We start from the raw sequence: 14955 nt of genomic DNA, 5'->3' as shown, positions 1-14955 counted from the left end.
TCCCCCATACCCCACCTCTATCCCCCATACCCCACCCCGTCCCAGACCCCCTTGAGAAAAAACAAAATTGTAGCAAGAAAACCAGCTTGGAGCTGAGGTCAGCTCTGAGGATGAACTTCCCAGTGGCAGATGGAGTACCACACCAGAACTGAAACCCACCCTTTGTAGAGCTTCTGAGGATGCTTGAGGCAGTCAGATGGTGGGGAAGAGGGTCACCTACCTGTAGACTTCAGGGCAAAGTCTGGCTTTTCGATGTAATCACCATGTATCATCTTCATTATTTTCTGGGCCACTTTTTGCTGAGAAGGCAGAAAACACAAGTTGTCCCGTGGTGTGTTGTCACGGACTGTGATCTCCACGTGTCCAGGGAGGTAACAGGGGGCTGCAGGATGCTGTCCTCTCCCTAACAGCCTGCCCCTGCCTGTGGAAGCCTGTGGCTCTGTGAAAGCCCAGGAGACACAAAGCCATCCTGACCCCACCCGTGGGTTCACTGGGTGCTTTCAAGTCCATGTGACCGGATGTCATACGGGGGTCCCGGAGTCTCAGTGCAGTTCAGACAGGGGCTCCGACGTCAGGCCAACCTTTACTGTTGTGGGGCCTTGGGCAAGTTACTGCCCCTCTGAGACTCGGTTTTCTCGCCTGTAAGATGGGGACAATAATCGTGGCTCCCTCCCACTGTAGGTCCATAAAGCCCCTACTATGTGCCAGGGCTGTTCTCAGCTTCGCATATGCTCACCCTTTCCCCTCCCAGCACCCCTAAGGAGTATCACTATTATCATCCTTGTATTAAAGATGAGAATACTGAGGCACAAAGGTGTGGCTTGTTCAAGATCACCCAGCTGGTATGAGGCAGAGCAATCACTGTGGTTCCAGAGTTCAGGCCCTTAACCATTCCACTCTGCTGCCAGAAGCAGAAGGCAAAGCACTTAGCACAGTAGGTGCACAATAAATACCAGCTGTTCTTTTTATTAGACCCTTCCCAGTGGTGGAAGATTCTGTTTTCCAAAAACGACTGCAACAGGGTCTCCCATTCCAGGCTCTTCTTTCAGGGTGACCTCCCACTGAGAGTTGGGGTCTCAGCCCACCAGTCTGGGCTTATGACTATGGCAGAAGTGATGCTGTGTGACTTCTGGGGCTAAGTGCTAAAAAACGATACAGCACTGCTTGGTTCTCTGGGCACACTCACTCTTGGAGGCCAGCCGCCATGTTGAGAGGAAGCCCAGGTCACTACTTTTTTAGTAGAGACAGGGTTTCACTGTGTTAGCCAGGATGGTCTCGATCTTCTGACCTCATGATCCGCCCGTCTCGGCCTCCCAAAGTGCTGGGATTACAGGCTTGAGCCACCGTGCCCGGCCCCGGCTAATTTTTTTTGTATTTTTAGTAGAGACGGGGTTTCGGTCTTTAGTAGAGACCGTGGTCTCGATCTCCTGACCTCATGATCCACCTGCCTCAGCCTCCCAAAGTGCTGGGATTACAGGCGTGAGCCACCACGTCCGGCCAAGTCTTTTTTACTTTATTCTGCAGGGTGAGAAGTGGTATCTCACTATGGCTTTAATTTGCATTTCTGGTTGTTAATAATGTGGAGTGTCTTTTCATGTATCCAGTGGCCATTTGGATTTTGTCTGTTGCCTTTTGGGGGAGAGTGCTGTTTCTTATTGATATGTAGGAGTTCTTATGTGTTCTGGGTAAACATATTTTATTGGATGTATATATTGCAAATATCTTCTCCGAGGCTATAGTGTAGCTTTTCACTCTCAATGGTGACAAAAATGTCTAATTTTAATTAAGTCAAGTGCATCTACCTTTTATGTGCAGTGCTTTGGGTGTCCTATTTAAGAAACCTTCACCTGTCCCAACAGAAGCCCTCTGTTTTACCCTCTCCAGAATAACTTCTAGTCTTCTGCTGGGGAGCAGAGAAGTCACTCGGCTTCTCAGAGTAAGAGGGAGTCCCCAGGGAATCTGGAGATTCCTCTTAAATGGCTTAACACCCAATCCTCCACCCCAATTTCAGAGGCACCCAAGACCACCAATCCTGAGCTTTTTGAGGATGGCCAGTTTCAGATTCAGATTTCTCATTTTTGCTAAATCAGTGGTTCTCAATTGGGGATTATTTTGCCCCCTGGGGAACAGTTAGCAATGTCTGGAGATATTTTGGGTTCTCGTCTTCAGAGCCTCTGATTCAGAAGGTCTGAGTGAGGCCTATTAATTAGAATTGCTAACATTTTCCCAGGTGATACTCGTGATGCAGGCACGTGGGCCGTACTTGGAGCTCCATTGCCCTAGAAGGGGTGGTAGTGAGTCAATACTGTGCTTCAGCTGCATTTCACCTGGGGGCACTAAACCAATTCTGGGCACAATTAGCAGCCAAGAATCCACGTTTGCCACTGGCAGAGAAGGCTGCCACCAGGTCCAGAGATTTTTGCGTTCATGCAGGGGTGAGAGACAAATTTGGAGACTTGTGAGGCCTCAAACATATGGTAAGTCTTTGCCACTAAGACAGTTGCCAAATTTTTGAAGCTGCATGGGAAGGAGTCTAAAGAATGAAGCTTAAAACCTCTGGATAAATCTTTTAAAAATTGTGATCCAGGTCTGTCTGAACTAGCTTAACACATGTCTAGATAGAAGTGACCAGTCTATTTCATCTTCCTTATAAAGAAAAGGGGAACTTTCTCTAGTGGAATTATAATTATTTGGAACAGCTACAGTTCTTTCATATACAATGTTCAGAAACCACTAAAAGTTACTAGACTTGAAGAGGCAAGACCATATGATTGATACCCAAGATAAAAAGCAGAAAACAGAGGGAGGCCACAGATGATCCAGATATTAGAGTTAGCAGACAAGGATTTTTAAAATAACTGTTGTTAATGTGTTAATTAAAATAAAGGAAAAGATGGACAACATAGGTGAAATGTTGGAGAATTTCACCACAGAATTAAAGTCTGTGGAAAAAAATCAAGTGTATATCCTAGAACTAAACAATGCAGTATCTGAAATTAATAACTAAGGCTGGAAGCGGTGGCTGGCTGAAGTTGTAATCTCAGCACTTTAGGAGGCTGAGGCAGGTGGATCACTTGAGGTCAGGGGTTCAAGACCAGCCAAGTCGACAGGTGAAACCCTGTCTCCACTAAAAATACAAAAAGTAGCTGAGCGTGGTAACACGCACCTGTAATCCCAGCTACTCAGGAGGCCGAGGCATAGGATTCACTTGAACCCAGGAGGCAGAGTTTGCAGTGAGTCAAGATTGCGCCACTGCACTCCAGCCTGGGTGACACAGGGAGACTCCATTAAGGGGGAAAAAAAAAAAAAAAACAACTAAATGCATAGATTTAATAGTAAATTGGAGAGACAGAATGATGCAAGATTATTAGTAAACCTGAAGAAAGGTTAATAGGAAAATATCAAAACATAAGCACATACAGAAAAAGAATGAAAAACAAACCAGGTAATAGCACAGGAATCACATGAAGCATTCTAAAGGCCTTCAAAGCATAGGCCTAGCGTAGGTGTAATTAGAATCCAAGGAAAGGAGACAGATAAAGGAAAGAAGAAATATTTTAAGAGATAAAGGGTAAAAGTTTCCCAAAACTATTGAAAAATATCAACCCACAGATTCAGGAAGCTCAGCAAACCCCAAACCAGTTTATATGAGGAACATTAGAGACAAAAAAGAGTGTTCTACAAGCTCCCAGGGATAAAAAATAGATCAGACTCAAAGGATCAATAATAAGACTGACATTAGACTTCTCAATAGCAACAGTATAAACTATAATACAGTGGTGGGCTTCCTTCAAAATTCCCAGGAGAAATTATTTCATATTTAGAATTCTATACCCAGCCAAACTATCAACCAAGTGCAAGGATAGAAAAAGATGCTTTTAAAAATATAAGCACTAAAAAATATACTTCTTTCACTCTTTTCCTGGAAGTCACTGGGGCGTGTGCTCCATCAAAACGGGAGATAAAACCAAGAAAGAAGACTTGAGGTATAGGAAACAGGACATCAAACAGAGAGAAATTAGATGTTTGGGGCAGAATGGCCAGTGTCTCACCTCATCAGACATGGCTTCCATCTCCTGGAGCTTGGCAATGAGCAGGTTCATGCTACCTCGGAGGTCCTGGATTTCCCCACTGTGATGTCTCACCTTCTCCTGGTACAACCTTATCAGGAAGGAGTGATAACAAGAATGGGTTGATTTGTGATGCTGTTGTTGTTACCCTCAGATTTTCCCTTTGCTAGTTGGCTCTCAAAGAATGAGTTTCAGATTTTCCTACTCTCTTGGTCCCATCCCTCGACCCATTCACCAGGTTATTATCTCTAAAACATTACTTATTCTCTTTTCTTCTGCTTGGAATATCCTTATGCCCAGCTCATTCCTTCCAAATATTCCTATTTTGTCTGCAATTAAGGATGCTGCCATCATGTGGTGTCTTGGTTAAAATTTCTTCTCAGCTACCATTTGCCGAGTACTGACTATGGGTCAGGAACTATTCAAGACACTTCACATCTTCTTTAATGCCCACAGTTGCCAAGAGCAAGATGGGTGTTATGCTTCATCTCATAAATGAGGAGTCAAAGGCCCAGAGAGAAGAGGTGACTTGCTTAAGGTCAGCCATGTAGAAGGTATGGGAGTTAGGATTTAAACCCAGGTTGGTCTGACTGCAGAGCCTACATTTGTAGCCAATACACCTCAGATTCTGGCTATAGCTCTGCTTTTTAGGTAATAATATGGTTACTCAGAAGATTCCTCTTACCTCAAGCTCTGCAGTGGACCATTTATGCTGTCATCCTGGTGGAGTATTGAGAAAAGTAAGGGGTCTCCTTCAGGTGGCTTAATCTGGCCCCAGGAGAATGTCATCCATCTATTCTCCCACAATTATAAACCCATACATTCATCCACTTTCCTGTTGACTCTTCCATCCATCTACCCACCTATCATTTATCCAAACTCTAATTTACTGTCCTTTTTATTCATCTATCCACACTTTTATCCATCCAACCACACCTTCATCCATCCACCCTTCTACCCACCCACCCTCATCAATCTCTTCTTCCAACTCCCCAACCTCCCCAACCTGTTTACACTCCAACCCATATACCACTATCCATCTACCCACTCTTTCATCCATCCATCTATCTACCAACCTACCCATCCACTCATCTATCCCATCTGCTCTTCCATCCACCCATCATTTCATCCATCTATTCACCTATTCATGTATTCATCTAGCCTCCTATCTCTTTCCCCCAGTCCTACATCCATCAAATCCAACCTTCCATCTGTCCATCCTCCCATCCATTCTCTCTCCATGCACACTCCCATCTGGCCATCCAGTCATCCAACACTGACAGTGGCAACCCTCTTGCTGGCACCAAACTAAACATTGCTGGGGTGAATAGGACCTGGCTCCTTCTTTCAAGAAGCTGCCAGTACAGTTGGAGAGACAGTCATGACCACAGAAAATTATAGGAGGAAAGAGGAATGTGACCACTTCTGCCTGGGTGTTTCTAGAGGAGGTGACATTTTAGCTGGACCTTGACGGATATGAAGGGGTTTAGAAGGAGGAAAAGAGGAGAGGGAGGTACAGGCCTTTTGGATCCCCTTTCTGAGGTCCTCTGAGACTTTTTGCGGACCTCAAGTAGGAGTTTCGCCACTTATTTCCTCCTCCTTCCTCCTCAGAAACCCGAAAGCAAATGAGTATCATTGCTGTTAAGCAGAATGACAAGCTGCCTTAAGTACAGAAATGTGTTCCCTGTTATCACCACCCCGCTTTAAGTGGGGCCTTGAGAAAGGAGAGATGGGTCATCTTTGAGAGTAAAAGACAGGAGAGCCATCTTGGAGGAGGGACTATCGCATCCAATCTTTGAAAGTCACCTCTGGCAGAAGAGATGGGTTCTAGGTGGGTGGCACGATGAAGACAGAGATTTGGATCTGGATCTGGGTTAAGTTAGGAACTGATTAGGGGCCTGATTTGGTGAGAATGAGTGGAGCTATGGAGGTGATATTGACTGGTTAGGGTGAGACCAGTCAGCCGTGGGGCCTGAGGGGGGTGCACACTCACCTGCCAGACTTTCATTTTCGATGGTAAGTGAATAGAAAACATCCAGAATCCTGTGAGGCCATGAGAATAAGAATGAGCCATTTAACATGCAAGATGAAGAGCTTAGGCACTGGAGTTAAGGCGTCTGGGCTCAAATCCCAGCTATGCCACTTGCCAGCATTGTGTAACACCGGGGGAGTTACTTAATGCTCTATGCCTCAGTTCCCTCCTCTGTAAAAATATGAATAACAATAATATCCACTTTGTGATCAAATGATATCAAATGTGTAATATGTGGCACATCAACCAAGTCATCTGTGGCTCTCCCTTCCCTGTTGCAACTCTACTGGGGACAACTGGCAAAGAGAAGAAGGCACTCTGCATTTTATGATCTCCATGCTGGCTGAAAAGCCACCATTCAAGCCATTATTTAAAAGTCTTGAGGGTGCGGTGGCTCACGCCCATAATCCTAGCACGTTGGAAGGCTGAGGCAGGCAAATCACTTGAGCCCAGGAGTTCAAGACCAGCCTGGCCAATGTGGTGAAACCTGGTCTCTACAAAAAAATTCAAAAATTAGTCAGGTGTGGTGGTGCACGTCTATAGTCCCAGCTACCTGGAGGCTGAAGTGGGAGGATCACTTGTGCCAGGAAGTCGAGGCTGTGGTGAGCTGTGATCCACTGCACTCCAGCCTGGGCAATAGAGTGAGACCCCACCTAAAAAAACCCAGCTTTTACTGAGGCAAGAGAATCGCTTGAACCTGGGAGGGAGAGGTTGCAGTGAGCAGAGATCATGCTGCTGCACTCCAGCCTGGGCGACAGAGACTCTGTCTCAAAAAACCCCAAAAACCAAAAAACAAAAACAGCCTTTAAAATTTATTTGTTGTTCTTGATAAAACCCTCAACGAACTAGGAATAGAAGGGAACCTCCTCACCGTGATAAAGACCATCTATGAAGAACTCACAGCTCATATCCTCTTTAATGGTGAAAGACTGGGCGCTTTTCCCCTAAGATCAGGGATGAGACAGGGATGCTTGTTCTTGCTAATTCTATTTAACACGGTACTGGAGATTCTAGCCTGGCCAATTAGTCAAGAAAAAGAAGTAGGCCAGGCGTGGTGTCTCGCACCTGTAATCCTAGCACTTTGGGAGACTGAGGTACGATGGTTTGAGGCTAGTAGTTCTAGACCAAACTGGGCAACACAAGACTCCATCTCTACAAAAAAAAAAAATAAATAAATAAACAAAAATAAAAAAATTAGCTGGGGGTGGTGGTGCAAGCTCATAGTCCTAGTTACTCAGGAGGCTGAGGTGGGAGGATCACTTGAACCCAGGAGTCCAAGGCTGCAGTGAGCTATCAATGCACCACTGCACTCCAGCCTAGGTGACAGAGGGAGACCCTGTCTTAAAAAACAAAAAAGAAGTAAAGCTTGTCCAGATTATCATGCAGAAAAGAGTTAAACTACCACTATTTGCAAACGACATGATCTTGCATTAGAATTCTAAGGGATCCGAGATTAGGTGTCTTGCCTTGTGTTGTAACTAAAAATTGGGTTCAGCAAGGTTGCAGGATATAAGATCAAGGTACAAAAAGTCAGCGGTATACACTAGCAATAGATAACCTGAAAACAAAATTAAGAAACCCATTTCTAATAGCATCACAATAAAGGTGTTATTTAGGCCGGGCGCGGTGGCTCACACCTGTAATCCCAGCACTTTGTGAGGCCAAGGCGGTTGGATCATGAGGTCAGGAATTCAAGACCAGCCTGGCCAAGATGATGAAACCCCATCTCTACCAAAAACACAAATATTAGCAGGGAGTGGTGGTGCGCACCTGTAATCCCAGCTACTCAGGAGACTGAGGCAGAGAATGGCTTGAACCCGGGAGGTGGAGGTTGCAGTGAGCCGAGATTGTGCCACTGTACTCCAGCCTGGCAACAGAGTGAGACTCTATCTCAAAAAAAAAAAAAAGGTGTTATTTATCGAAGTCCTAGTTGTTGGATTTTAAAGCAGGACAGTTCTCTAGGATTCAGTGTTCATTTTCCCATGGGAAGCTGATTCTCCCTGCTTCCCCCAACCCCAGCCTCCACTCCAAAGCCAGTATATTTCAGTGGAGGGAGGAGATTCCTTTGCTTGGGAAAGCTAAGCTGTGTGGTAGGAGGTTGGGGGCGGGTGGCTGGAAAGAAGCCATGGAAACCCAGAAAGCGGGAGTAACAATGTTTATAACACGGTTTGGGGAGAGCTTTATAATTTCCGAAGCATTTCTTGGCTTCCAAAATATTTTCATGGTCATCACTTAATTTCATAATTTTCACAGCAACACCCATCAGGCGGATGGGGAAACTAAGTCATGTGGAGGGGCAGTGTCTTGCCCAGTGTCCTATAATCAGTGCCAGGGCCTAGGAGTACCTCGACCTGGGACTGGGCAGGGCCCTGGGACGCACCGAAAGCACAGAGGAGCAGAATGCCTGTCTTCTCCATGAGCTTCTGGCATAGCAGCTTGCATCTGGAAGGCAGGGAGTGGTGGTCAAGGTCAGGTGGGCGAGGCCCTGCCAAGCGTTCACCCTCCTCTTTGTCACTCTCCTTCTCCGTAGGCATGCTGTTTGCCCTATCCCTTCTTCTCTCCCTGGTAAACGTGTCCTTCAGGATTCAGCTCAAATGTCCCCTCCTCCAAAGACCTCCACAGGCAACACTCCCAACCCTCCAAGCTTGGCATGGTTTGGTGCCTGCCTTTCCCGCCTGAGTGGGAGCTCATGAGTGGCAGGGCTGAGCTAGGCTCAGAATAGACGTTAAGAAAACATTTAAAATTTAAACTTCAAATGAATGAATGAATGAGGTGGATATCTCTGCTGGAGCTGGGAAGAATTTCCAAGGACAGGAAAGGAAAAGGGAAAGAATGGGGCAGGCCGTCAGGGCAGGAAGAACAGCATGTGGTGGGCTGGGTGCGGTGGCTCATGCCTGTAATCCCAGCACTTCGGGAGGCTGAGGTGGGAGGATCGCTGGGGTTTGAGACCAGCCTGGGCAACATGGTGAAACTCTGTCTCTACAAAAAATACAAAAGTTAGCCAGATGTGGTGGTGTGTGCCTGTAGTCCCAGCTACTTGGGAGGCTGAGGTGGGACGATTGCTTGCACTTGAAAAGTAGAGGCTGCAGTGAGCCGTGATGGCATCACTGCACTCCAGCCCTGGTGTAGAGTGAAACCCTGTCTAAAAACAAAAAACAAACAACCAAAAAACTTAACAGCATGTGCAAATGTGTGGAGGCGGGAATAGGAATAGGAATGGTGTGTCCAGGGAGTGAGAACCCTGGCCTTGCTGCCCAGTGGGTCCCTGGCAGGAAGCCAATTGAGAGCAGCTTGGAAAGGAAGGGTGGGACAGGATTCCAGCGCCCTGCAGGCTGAGGGGCTGGAGCAATGGGGGGCCACAGTGATTCTGGGGTGGGGGTGTTTGATAACAGCCAGGTTTGGGATAGCTTTTCTGGTCTGGTTACCAAGGGGTGATCCAAACTGATGGAGGGGCTGTTATGGTCCCCAGCTGCCATTTCCCCCTCCCCATCACCCTCCCGCTGCCTTCCCTGCTCACCTGCACGTGTTGAACAGAACCTGCTGGGCCTGAGTTCTCAGGGAGCAAGCAAAACAGGTGAACCAGGCTGTACAGGAGACAGAAAAGCAGTGAGTCACTGTGCCCTCATCTTCGTTCCACTACAAGGACCTGCTGACCTTTCTGGGGCTGGGGGAGGCCCTGGAGCTGGGCCACTCTCTCAACTTGTTGGCTGAGCCCAGGACAGCACCGGGCTCTGCTTATGGGTACGCACTAGCCTGGAATGAGTACCGGTCACGACAGGTGGACACTGCTTGCCACTGGCAGTTAACAGACGTTTTCTTTCTCCTTCCTTCCTTCCTTCCTTCCTCCCTCCCTCCCTCCCTCCCTTCTTTCTTTTCTTTTCTTTTCTTTTTTGATAGAGTCTCACTTTGTCGCCCAGGCTGGAGTGCACTGGCGTGACCTTGGCCCACTGCAACCTCCACCTCCCGAGTTCAAGCAATTCTCTTGCCTCAGCCTCCTGAGTAGCTGGGACTGCAGGTGTGAGCCACCACGCCTGGCTAATTTTTGTATTTTTTAGTAGAGATGGGGTTTCACCGTATTGGCCAGGTTGGTCTCAAACTCCTGACCTCGTGATCTGCCCACCTCGGCTTCCCAAAGTGCTGGGATTACAGGCTTGAGCCACCATGCCTGGCCAATAGACAATAGTGACTCAGGAGCACAAAAGGCCTGGAAGGTAACAATGCCCATTTCTAGACACTGGGAGCTTGGCAAGAGTGGGGGCCTTGTCTGGTTTATCCCAGAATGCCCACTATGGAGCTAGGCAAAAAGTACGGACTCAGAATGGATGGGAAGGTGAGAGGACACGGGGTGGATTGAAGAAGGAAGAAGGGAATGGCTGTCTGGCTTGGAAGATGGATGAATCGGGAGATAAGCGAGAGAATGGGAGGCTGAGAGGATGGGTGGATAAACAGAAAGAGGGATGATTGGGTGGATGTGCCTATGAAAAAAGGTCTGGGTGAATTGATGAACTCAACAGGTGGATAGATGGGTGAAACCAGCAGCCAGACTGGTGGTAGAGGAGGGTTGGCAGTTAACTCCTCCTCCAGACTGTAAGCCTCCCTCCCGGTTCCCCTCTCCAGCCACCAAAGACATTGGCAGGAATGACACCTCCGATGGGTGGAACTCCAGAGTTCAACCTGCAGCTCCCCACCACCCCTGCAGCCCAGAGCAGGCCTTGCCACCCCCAGGTGGACCCTCTCCCCAGGCCCATGTTGATGACCAAGGCGATTATTCAGTATATACGTACACACACATCTCAGCATGCACTGAGTCAGGCCTAGGGCTTGGGCATTGATGCGCACAGGCAACGGGAAGTTGTCATCTGCAGAGAGCACAGAACTGTCATGTCACTGCCAGCCTCTGGATTTGGTGCTTGCAGAGACCTGGGGAGCATCCAGAGCTTGGTGCAAACATCCCTGCCCCCTGCCCCTTGCTGGGTAGCCCCAGGTTGCCCGTTTGACATCCCTGAGCCTCAGCCCCTCAGCTGCCCATGAAAATACCAGGGCACCTGTCCTTGCTCACTCATGTTTGAGGAGGTGTCCTCTACCGTTCTGCTGGTGTTCCGGCCTCGCTGGACAATCCTGGGGATGATAAGATTCATGGTTGCATTTTACAATTATGAGGAACGTAGTGTCCTTGGAATGTGCATACCGCATTCCAGATTGGGGAGCTGAGGGGCAGAGAAGCTTTCCCAACACCACCAGCCTGGGATTCAGGGACAGACCCAGGTCTGGCTGACCCCAAATCCAGGTATCCATCAAGGAAAAGACCCAGGTTGCAGTGGCAGTCACAGGTGGTTGTCGCCATGTCCCAGAGGTTGGCAGAAGCCTGGTTTTGTTCCTTTGCCTGCTCCTACCCCATGTGATTTTAGGCCATTTTGATTGGTCAAAGCCTGCCGTTGTGCTCCCATTCCCTGTGCTGTGATTGGTTCAAGCGTGAGGAAGTCTGCAGGGGTGAGGTGGGGTGGGGTAGGGGGGTGGTTGTGCGGTAAGGGACTTGGGGGAAAAGTTAGGTTTAGGATTAGCTAAATGAGAACCACAGAAAACGATACTTATTCTCCTTCCCCTAGACGGCCACATTTCTGCATGATATCTGAAACTGTGGTGGCCATCTTGTGACCATGAGAGGGGACTAAAAGAGCAAAATGATGATAGGAACCTGGGTCTTGGGTGGCAGAACCAAGGAATTAATGCACTCCGGAGCCCCCTGCACCTTGGGACGTCTTGATATGTGAGATTTAAAATTTTCCCTTATTAAGTCAAAGCTCCCTAAACATTTTTATCATACCCTCAGTGTATTTATATTGGTTTATTAATAAATTATGTATACACCCAATTATACTAATACATTATTTACCCTTCCCAAATGTGCAGATTTAGTGATAGCATTCCTGAAGAATACAAATTAAAAGAGGATGAAAGACATACGTTCTAGCATGGCCATTTCTTTTCTCATCTTTGCGGATTGTTTGGTATACTCTCTTGGGATATACACCCAGATTTGGGTGCCCAGAGATAGGCATCATTTTGAGTTGGAATTTCTGTCACCTGCAGCCAGAGGCCTTCTGACAGATAAAGATGGCGAAATACTTGTTTCCTTGTTTCACATCAGTCTCCTGCACTAGACTGTGCGCTCCATGAGGGAAGGGAGCACATCAGGCTGATGCCACACCGTGTTCCCTGTCCTCTGTGCATTGCCTGGCACACAGTAGATGCTCAATATACGTGCTGAAAGGATGGCTGCCTCGCCACTTCCTGGCTGGGAGACTTTGGGAATACCACTGCCAAACCTCTCTGTCTTGCTGGCTGCCTCTGTACAGTACAGTTGACAATGCTGCTCACCTCCAAGGACAGGGTGGAGGGGCAGCATTTTGTAAACTGCAAAGGGCTGGGCAAGGGGAGGGGGTGCCCTCCTCACCTCCGGGGTCTGGGATTGTGGGCCACATCTTCGAGTGGGGCACCTGGGTCCCCAGGGCTCCTTGAGGACCGTGGCATCGATATCCTTCTCTAGGACTGGGGATGGAGGCGGGGATCTCTGGGAGCTGGTGAGAAGGAAGTGGCTGATGCTTCCGAATGTCCTCTGAAAAGTGCCAGTGGAATCTACCAGGATCAGTGGAGCAGTTGGCACTGTGACCTCACAGAGCAGGTGAGTGAAGGGACAGGGGGTGGGGGCTAGTCTCCAGCTTGGCTCTAGAACCTCCCCCAGAGGAAGCCATTGTGACCCACTTTCCTTTTTTAAGATGGGGAAATTGAGGCATCAAGACAGGAAGGGCCATGCCGGGGTCTCAGGAGCTAGACAGGGGCGAGAGCTGAAGCTCCAGTAACCCAACCATGCTTTTCCATGTTCCCTAGACCCCTTCCTGCCCCAAGCTTCCCAGGTTTTTCACCCTCTTAGGTTGCCTGTGAATGCATTTTGTAATGCTGAGCTTCTCACTGGTGGACATTGTGCATAACACAAAATACATGGCATGTGTTGTTGTTTTAATAAAGTTCTACTTTTTGGCTGGGCGCGGTGGTTGATGCCTGTAATCCTAGTATTTTGGGAGGCTGAGGCGGGTGGATTGCCTGAGCTCAGGAATTTGAGACCTGCCTGGGCAACATGGCAAAACCTCTTCTCTACTAAAAATACAAAAAATTGGCTGGGCGTGGTGGTGTGTGCCTGTAATCCCAGCTACTCAGGAGGGAGGCATGAGAATTGCTTGAACTCGGGAGGTGGCAGAGGTTGCCATGAGCCAAAATTGCGCCACTGCACTCCGGCCTGGGCCACAGAGTGAGACTGTCTCCGGAAAAAAAAAAAAAAAAAAAGTTCTACTTTTTTACTGGGAAAAAATAAAAGCATAACCAAGTGGAAATGTCAGGCTAAGTTTTTTTTGTTAGCCCTGCCTGTAGGGAGCTTGACTATTTGGACAGCAAAACTAAAATGAATTCACTTTTGCCCCCTGGTGGCAATTGCTTAAAATTGCAGGCTAATGACCAATGGGAAGTGGTCCACATACTAAAACTTGAACATGTAAATATGTTAAGTCACAAGGCAAAGGGGAGCTAAAGCTAGAAGAGGAATTTAAGTTGCCAATCAGTCGATCTTGAGATGGGGAGAATACCCTAGATTACCCATGTGGGTGCAATGTAATGAAAAGGGTCCTTATAAGTAGAAGAGGGAGGCAGGGAGATGGCTGCACAAGAAGCACTCAGCTCAACATGCTGGCTTTGAAGATGGAGGAAGGGACCAGGAGCCAAGGAATAAGGGCGGCTTCTAGAAGCTGGAAAAGGCAGGTGGACAGTTCCTCTCCTACAGCCTCCAGCAAGGAACGCAGCCCTGCCAATACTTCCTTGATTTTAGCCCAGGGAGACCCATCTGAGACTTCAGACCTCCAGAATGGTAACATGATAAATTGTGTCTTAAGTCACTAAGTTTGTGATAATACATTACTGCAGCAAGAGAACACCAATGCAAACCCCCTGAGAATATTCAGTGAAGGGGAAACTCTGAAATGCCACCACTACAATTGTTACAAGGGTCTTTCAAATGTATACTCATTCATTTATTCATTCAACAAATATTTATGCATCCTAGTATGGTCCAGGTGCTGGAAACAGGGCTGAGCAGAACCAGCTCCCATCCCTGTAGATGCAGGCAAAGTGGCTGGCAGAACATTCTGCATATGGCAGGTGCTCACCAAATGGTACTTACCATTGCTGTAGGGAGCTGGTTGAGATCTGAGATGGGCTGGTGAGAGTCTCCCTCTTTTATGTCTACTGGCTGTCACCCAGATGGCTCCTGTGCTGGAAATATTTAGGAAAAGGAAGTGTCCAGGCCAAGAGCAAACACCAAGAGCGGCTTTGGTCAATATTTGCACCTCTGTCCATTGAGTCTGCTGTTTGCATCATCAGCTATGGTGAGGGTGCAGGAGGGCCCTGTCTTATGCACTGGTGGACAGACCAAGGCCAGGAGCAGGGTGTCAGGGAGCTCACAGCAGGCTTTTCTCGTTCCTCTTTGCCTCTAGAATAGGGGCAGGGGAGCACTGGTTGGGAGGCAGGGCTGGTTCAAGTGAGCTCCAGCTGCTCAGGGGAGGGCTTGATGGTGTCTGTGGTCAGCTTTGTAGGCACTGGTGGGGGCCTAGCACAGGGTGGGCCTAGGAGCTGGGCCTGATATTTGAGCTGGTGTGGGGTCAGTGGGAGTCAAGGAGTGCCCTGGAGTTGGGGAAAGGCCCCAAGGCATCCTGTGCCAATGAAGAAAAATGGCAAGGCCATCACCTGCTGTGCCCACGTGTATGCACAGACATATATGTACCTCCCCATCCCAGGAAACAGTCCACT

General features: G+C 48.1%; 1 protein-coding gene across 1 annotated transcript in view; it reads right to left on the bottom strand.

The window, feature by feature from the left end:
* Positions 1–12727, bottom strand: part of SUN5 (Sad1 and UNC84 domain containing 5) — an 18589-nt gene extending 5862 nt beyond the window's left edge. The window contains exons 1-9 of the mRNA XM_011979763.1: positions 12557–12727; positions 11162–11220; positions 10887–10961; positions 9620–9686; positions 8483–8544; positions 6064–6113; positions 4756–4790; positions 4053–4161; positions 221–299 (exon numbers count right to left, since the gene is read on the bottom strand). Coding sequence (XP_011835153.1) covers positions 221–299; positions 4053–4161; positions 4756–4790; positions 6064–6113; positions 8483–8544; positions 9620–9686; positions 10887–10961; positions 11162–11220; positions 12557–12633 — 613 coding nt within the window. The 5' untranslated portion in view covers positions 12634–12727. The remainder of the gene's footprint in view (positions 1–220; positions 300–4052; positions 4162–4755; positions 4791–6063; positions 6114–8482; positions 8545–9619; positions 9687–10886; positions 10962–11161; positions 11221–12556) is intronic.
* Positions 12728–14955: the final 2228 nt, after the last annotated feature.

The sequence above is a fragment of the Mandrillus leucophaeus genome, unplaced genomic scaffold, assembly GCF_000951045.1.
Source record: "Mandrillus leucophaeus isolate KB7577 unplaced genomic scaffold, Mleu.le_1.0 Scaffold206, whole genome shotgun sequence".
Lineage (NCBI taxonomy): Eukaryota > Metazoa > Chordata > Mammalia > Primates > Cercopithecidae > Mandrillus > Mandrillus leucophaeus.
Note: the sequence above shows the minus strand (reverse complement) of the source record. Positions and strands in the feature narration are given on the sequence as shown.